The sequence below is a fragment of the Benincasa hispida genome, chromosome 8, assembly GCF_027475165.1.
Source record: "Benincasa hispida cultivar pf3 chromosome 8, pf3_genome.v1.1, whole genome shotgun sequence".
NCBI lineage: Eukaryota > Viridiplantae > Streptophyta > Magnoliopsida > Cucurbitales > Cucurbitaceae > Benincasa > Benincasa hispida.
The window spans coordinates 63,206,832-63,214,774 of NC_143485.1; the positions used below are offsets into that span (position 1 = coordinate 63,206,832).

At 26.4% G+C, this 7,943-nt stretch overlaps 1 protein-coding gene across 1 annotated transcript; it reads right to left on the reverse strand.

The window, feature by feature from the left end:
• Window positions 1-19: 19 nt before the first annotated feature.
• On the reverse strand, window positions 20-4,821 carry LOC150034767 (uncharacterized). Its single transcript, XM_090316175.1, has 7 exons — window positions 4,421-4,821; window positions 4,153-4,284; window positions 3,646-3,726; window positions 3,290-3,523; window positions 2,259-2,396; window positions 1,704-1,787; window positions 20-239 (listed from the first exon to the last, which is right to left on the reverse strand). Exons 1-7 carry the CDS (start codon window positions 4,775-4,777, stop codon window positions 129-131), a joined length of 1,137 nt encoding a protein of 378 aa, XP_090172301.1. The 5' UTR covers window positions 4,778-4,821; the 3' UTR covers window positions 20-128.
• Between the last annotated feature and the right edge of the window lie 3,122 nt (window positions 4,822-7,943).

Consider the following 7,943-nt stretch of genomic DNA (forward strand, 5'->3'; position numbering starts at 1 on the left):
TGGAAAGAATAGCACAAACTAACAACAATACGTAAAATATTATTATATAAGTAGAGGCATTACATGTGAAGAGAGGCAAGTTATATATAAAAAAAAAATTAGGATTTGCCTCATAAATATAATTGGCTCTAATTTTCATTGGGTGGCTTGGTTAAGCCTTTGGTGCCAATGGTTTTCATGAAAGCTTTCCAACAAATTTTTGCATCTTCATGGTTGCCCAACACTGTAAGCCCAATAGCCTACATAAAAGTGCATCAATCAACATTTTATATAACAAAAATAGAAAAAAAAAAACGATTTACATAGAATAGTAAAATTTAATTTCTATAATAGGTGCGGATAGAGACTGATAAAAGTCTATTAGTGTTTATTATTATATTTTTTTACTATTTTTTTTAAAGAATTTGACATTTTTTTATCTTTGAAAATTTATCCATAACTATAAATATGTCACACATTTTATATCATTTTACTATTTCTAGTATCTATAGATTGTATTATAAAAGTTTTCAAAAGGTTAATGGACATATTAAATCAAGTCCTTTACTTAATTTTTTTTTAAAAAAAGTCCTTTACTTAAAAACAATCTAATAAATACTTGTTTTACTAACATCGACCCTTTTCTACTTATAGATGACATATACTAGAGGTCGTTGCAAGGTAAAAATAATATATCAATGATGATATTTATCATTTATATTTTATGAAAATAGAATTTTACCTAATAGGCAATAGCAACTGTTTTGTTAGGATAAAAAAGTTAAAAAAAATTGTCTAAATATGTGTTTAAAAGCTAAAAAATACTTCTTTTCGTTTTTTTTTCCCTTGTTTTGTTGATGTATTTGCAAATATGAGATGAGAACTAAATTTGCTTGGTTTAATTTTCTAATATTAAGAGTGGTTAAAATGATTTAATTTTTTTTAAACCCTTTTGGTGTTTGGTAAAGTAAATTGTTAGCTATTAAAATCACTATTAAAACACAGCTTATTTTCGAGCATTTTTAAAATATATTTTTCCTAGCTTTTAGAATGTCAGCTTTAGTAAATTTTTCAATTTTCAATTATAAATTCTATTCTATATATATATATATATATATATATATATATATATTTATTTATTTATTTATTTATTTTCCTAAGTTGAATGCAACTTTTTTTTATTTTAAATCATATAACATATTCATTTTTTTCAAGAAAATTAAAGTTATTTCTAACACTTAAAAAGGATTAATGTAGAGCAAATAAAATACAATATCTTAAATCATTATTTGAAAAATTATAAATTATAAAAAGAATGTAAATTTTGATACATCTTTTTTAATCACTATATCTAAAAACAATACAGCTTATTCAAGTCTAAAGCTAAAATTTACCAAACAGTTCTATAATTACCGGCAATTATTTTAAAAACAACAATGAACTCAAACTAAGTCTAAATTTGTTTACCATACTAGAAAATTATGTTACATATAAACACTGAAAATTCATAGACTTGTTACATTCATAGTTTTGTTTCAATATATAAGAATTAAATAGATATACTATTGTAAACGTGGGAGACGTATTAAATATGTTTATAATATAAAAAATAAATAGATATAAATCGAGATCAAATTTAAAATTTAAAATAGTTCGAATACATTTAATAAAAGAAACAATTCCCCCCCATATTTTGGTTCTTTAAAGAGAAAAAAGGTAATTACCTTGTAAAGGCAAGGTCTTGCATCAGTTGGAGGAAACTGATTCTGGTTCTCACTGAGACGTTTTAGAGCTTCTTCATATTTATCCTAATTAAGAATAAAAAAATATTTAATTTATTAGACAACTAACATAAAATACATATACAATTAATATTATATTTATGTCAAAACGAAAATAATTCAACTAGCATTGCTACGTATTAGTCATACGTCAATGGTCAACAAGAATTAGAAATGGTGTGTTAACAATTCTCTATTTCTATGAATTTGACATCGAGATGAGGATTGACTTGATACAGAGCATGAAAAGTAAGCAACTTCTTTTTATTAATATCACAAATATGAATATAACATTTGTTTGTTCTAGTTTTTTCTGAAAACATTCATCAACATGATATGAATGTTTTTATTGACATGTACATAAAATCGATACCTCGATTTCTCGTTAAAATCTACATTTTAAACCCTTTTTAGAAATTCAAATCTTCCCACTTTTGTTTGTTGTTGAACTATACTATATATATAATTAACAAAAGGAGATAGAATTAGAAAACTTACAAGATATATAAGAATGTGGAGATATGCTATTTGTGCCTCCAATGCCTCCTCTGAGTTTCTAGCAAGGTCAGCTTGGCATTTCATAAGGCATTCTGCTAAATCATATTCTCCATTCACCACCTTCTTCAATGCCATATTCTGCACCCAAATCTACCCTTTTTAGATTCACTTTAAAATTAAACAATAATTTAACCTATATATATTTTTTATGTTTAAAATGCATATATCATATGAAAATTATATAATATAATCTCAATGAATATTTCTAACAAAAATAACTATCTACGTAAAATAGAATTTTTTTAATCTTTTTTTTTTTATAGTAGATGATAGAAGTCTATCATTAATAGGCGTTGATAGAAGTCTATCATGTCTATGAGTATTTTTTTACTATTTCTATAAATAGTTTGACATTTTTTTCTATTTGTGAAATTTTTCCTATCAAAATTATATCCTATTTATGAGCATTTAATTATATTATTCAATGGGTGAATATTAAAATCCATAAATACCAAGCTTAATTGTTTGACATAATCTTGAGTGAATTTATAGAAATCTAGAGGAATTAGGCCATATCCTAATTAAGGAAGATTAGAAATAACTATTTGATTTATTTTGTTTTTTATTTTTAAAAAGTATAAGCCTATTTTCACTCACGTCTACAATAGTTTGCATCTTTCCAAAAACAAAAACATGTTTTCAAAAACTATTCTTTTTTTCAAAACTTAATTTGGTTTTTTAATACATTTGTAAAAAAAAAAAAAATATAACAAAACAAGAAATTGGAGATGGAAGAGGTGTTTATAGACTCAATTATGAAAAAACGAAAAACTAAAAATCAAATAGTTACCAAACGAGGCTTTTTATCTTTTTTATTTTAAATTTTTTAAACAATATAATTACTACATGAAAAAAGAATTAAACAATTAGAGACTAAAACATACAATTAACCAGTAACAAAACAGTAAACATTTCACTTAGCATTAATAATCTTGATTCCATTATAATTTTAGAGAGGATAAGAAGAGGACCTTAATGGGAATAATGTTGGAGAGGACTGAGTTTTTTTCCTCCTTTGCTGGTTTTAAGCTCAACAATGGTTTCAATAAGTCTTTAGCACCCTTCAAAGAGCTCTCTGAATTTGTATTTGTACAATCAATCATTTTTAAATTTTCATTTACGTTGCCATTGCCAAGGGTTTCTAGGTACTTATTCCACCATTTTTCAGCATTATCATCCTTGTCCAACATTGTATGCACCACAGCCTACACATAAATATTAACGACTTTTCAAGTACTTAAAAAATTATTTCAAATCGACCCTAAATTCATGTCTTGTTTAATTATCTTTTTCCTTTCATTTTTAATGTAATGGTTGTAATAAATACCTTGTAAAGATATAGTCTTCCTTCACATCGAGGAAAATTCCTCTCCTCCTCAAGAAATCGTAGAGCTTTCTCGTATTCATCCTATTTAAGAAGATCCACATCAGACTTTAACCCACGTTATCAAAATAATAAGAGTTGTTTTCAAATATAAAAAAATAAGTCAAATTATTTACATATTTACAAAATGTCATTGATGGATGGTAATCTTCTGCTGTATTTGAAAATATTTTCAGTAATTTTATCATTTACAACAATTATCCAAATAATAATAGTTATTATTATTGTAAAATTCGTCACAACTTAATTTTAACAATCAATTTGGTCACATTTTAATTATCTACAAACCTAGTAGCCAAGCTTTTTATTAATATAATTTTTGTTCTTTTCTTGAAAAAAAAAATCATAATTTGACCTTTTGACTTTTTGTAATTATACTTTTAAATATCGAAATAAAAAAGAGGAAAAAAATTAAAATGAGAAGTAAAATGTGTATGGGTTTAGGTTTACAAGATGTATAAGAATTTGGATATGTGCCATGCGAGCCTCATATGCCACGTCAGCATTTCCATTAAAAAATTGGTTCATATGACATTCTGCTTTCTTGTACTTCTTGTCCACCACCAACTTCAATGCCTCACTCTACATCCAAAAAAAAAACTTTAAACTAATTTAAAAAAAATTGAACTATAGAAATAAAATATTTTATTATCAACCTCAACGTTAGAGGTTCGATTTTCACCCTACATATTGTCAAAAAAATATATAAAATAAAAACCTTAGCGCGAGTAATTGCTGACATGTGTTTGCTCTTTTCTTTTGGATATACTAAGCTTAGAAGTAACTTCAAAGGGTCTTCTATAGCATCCGAATGTTGCTCCCAACTATACATGTTTCCACAATGAACTAATAATTTGTTGCATGTATTCACATTCCAAATCGAACCAATTGAAATAGCATTGGTTGAACTACTGGAGAGTCTAGAAAAGGGTGCCTTATTTTTGAGATCGAAACTGAGGCAGGAAGCCATCGTGGCGACGGAAGAGGACGGTACATTCAAGGGAAGCTTAGGTATCGAGCCACCACGAAGCAAAGATATGGATTCCATGGATATGGAGGCTACAAGGAATATCATCTCAATTATGAATGATATGGAGATTGTACCTCTAGGTTGGAAATTATATAGTAATGTAGTGTGTAAAAGGGGGTATAAAAACTTTGACAAGCATCCTTGAAGGCCAAGTATTTAATTATTCTCATTATGGACAAAAGAAGTAAGCTTTAAAAAAAGTCTCATTCTCATTCTCTTTCTATAATTATTTTAAAATTCAGACCAAACAAGAGGTAAAGGTTAAAGAAGAATAAGGAAAATGTTGTGGAATAAGGAAAATTTCGTGTTTCACATTCTAAAAAAAAAATAATAAAAAAAAAAATAAAAAGGATAAAAGGAAAAGGCTAATATAGATGTGTAGAATGATGACTTGATGTTATGGATTTGAGACTAAAAAAAGAAGCATCTTTTAAAGTGAACAATTTTTTTTTCATGCATTAAGATCCGATAATTAAAAAATTTGTCTAAAACGTTATTTTCTTAAATTTAATATAAGATGTTAATATATAATAACTTAATTAAGTAATTGGAAGGTGTAAAATCAGAGATTATTAGAGGTACATAAACGAATCATCACATTTGAATGAAAGGGATCCTGAGGATATAAAATATAGTTATGAAATATTAAAAGAAATGAAAGTTACTATCTATATCAACAATGCAATCTTTTCTTTTCAATGGCTCAATCATAGAAACTCCAAAATTAAATATGTTTAGCATGAAGCAATCCTATATTGGGTGACCTTGATCGCAAGAAAATACTAAGACCATCAAGTGCTAAATCTAATTTTGAATTCTGGGCTTGGGGTGTTATAGGGTGGAGAATGCATCCTTATTTTGTTCGAGAAAAGTATCCATGGAGACTCGACTTCGTGTCGTATTTTACTATCCCTCATGTCAACTCCATTTCTAATAATAGCTTTTATTTTTAGTTTGCATTTATGTAGTTTTATGAAGTGTGGAACATACCTAGCTACATACAAGTGATTTATGTTATATTGATTGGTTTTCATGTTCATGTACACATCCCAAAAAAAGGGAAGGAAAAGAGATAAAGGTTGAAGAGTATAACTTTATTTTTCCACACAGAGAACAATGGAAGCAGAGTTTTAAATTCCTTTTCTTTATTTAGCTTTACAGCAATGGTGAATACCCAAATGCTTTAATTTGGAATGTAAACAGTCACCCAACATATTGTCTTTCTTTTTCTGACTGAGTCAAAGACAACAAGAGTTGAGGTTCAAGGTTCTTAGCTTTGATCAATAATAATTTACACTAAGATTTTGTTAATTAGATTGTTCTTGAAATTTGAAGACAAGGAATTCAATTAATATATGTTTTCAAATATGTTTTTTAGTAGAGGATTCAAAAATTGGACTCTAATTTAAATAATTGTTTAAAATATGTTTGACACTATACATTCATATATCATAGACCTAGTTGTAGTTATCCACTAATATTTAATTGACAATAAATTATTATTAATTTATGTTAAAAAAATTATTATTATTATTTTGTAATATTATATACTTTATAATATATTACATAATACATATTATATATTTTTTTAAAAAAAATGAATTGAATCTATAACATAATATATTGTATTTCTAAATTTTTTTTATCTATATTTTATATAATTCTACATTTTAAAATTCAAAATTCAAAATCTGGATATGATAAAGGGAAATTATTTCAAATAGTAAAATTTTTGAAAATATTTATAAGGTAGAGCAAAATTTTAGAACTATCAATGATAGACGCTGATTGCTGATAGAAAAAGTCAATCAGCGTCTATCATTGATAGTTCTAAAATTTTGCTATATTTTGTAAATATTTTGATTTATTTTTCTATATTTGAAAATAACTCTATGATAAAAACATAAAAATGTTGTTTTCAGATTTTTCATTGTTTGGATCACATAATCCGAAAATAGTTTTTAGAAACAAAATTCAAATTGTCTGTCAAACACATATTTACTGAACTTGTTGAATCTAAAAACATAAAATAGAATCTGAATTATCTACCAAATAGACTCTAAACAACTATCATCACATTTGAACACTAGAAGATTTCAGTAATGTCTATGAATTTTCAAATTTTTCGCGATTTTTTAAAGATATGTGACTTATCCCGCTATCTATTCTATATTAAATGGGATAATAAAAGGAGAATTTTTGTGTTCCATTTTTTCCCTTACATTTTTTATAATTACTACTTTTCCCTTTAATGTCTTCCCACGTAATTGTTGTTTGAGGTCTTGACACCTTTTCCATGTAAATACGTAATTGTTCTTTGTTCTTTTCTCATACTCTTTCATCACATAACTAATTTTTTATGGAAGGAGAGTAGTTCCATAATAGTAGTTTTTGCATTGTGATTTTTTCTTTAAGAAGTTGCCAAATCCCAACGATGCTCTTTAAGATTTCTGAAAAGTAAAAGTTATTACTCTGATTCACTTCTTTTCTTTGAATTATTAATTTCAATTTATTCTAATAATGTGAGGGGCCTTCGATTCTTTTATTCTCATGAGTTCAAAAAAAAATTTTATTGGAAAATTTTGGGGTTTTGATCCTTTTTTCTTTTTAGATTTAATTTCGATCAAAGACAATGTTGACGCCTCCAGTAATGGAGGAGGCTGCTTGCCACTATTGCAAACCATCCTTAAAAGATTTAAGTACCAACTGTGGTTGAGAAATGTGCTTTTATTTCATGTCTCTGTTAATTCTTTCTCCATAACCCACCAACTCAGTTATTCAATTCCATCTGTTTGTCCTTTAAATCCTTCTTCAAATTTCATTTCTTATTCCCAATTTAAATCATCCATTATCTTCATTATCGACCACCACTAATTCACTTACCCTAGAATCAACGACCACCTCCGCCCCATCCAACCCCTTATCAAAGATTTTACCCTCACCCTCATTAGGTTGGTATCTCATGGTGTTATAGTTAGGTTGATTTGATGATTTTTATTTATAGAAATGCAAATTTTTAATAACATTCTTTTTTTTAGATTAAATTTTATAATATATTTCTTTAAATTTTTAATATATTCATAAATTAGTTATGCTTGCAAATCTCTAACTTTTTCTTTTTATATATATATTTTTTGTTTCTTTTATTCATTCATAAAATAATAATGGTTAGATTTCTATTTTGTATCTTCAATGTAGATGTATGTTACTC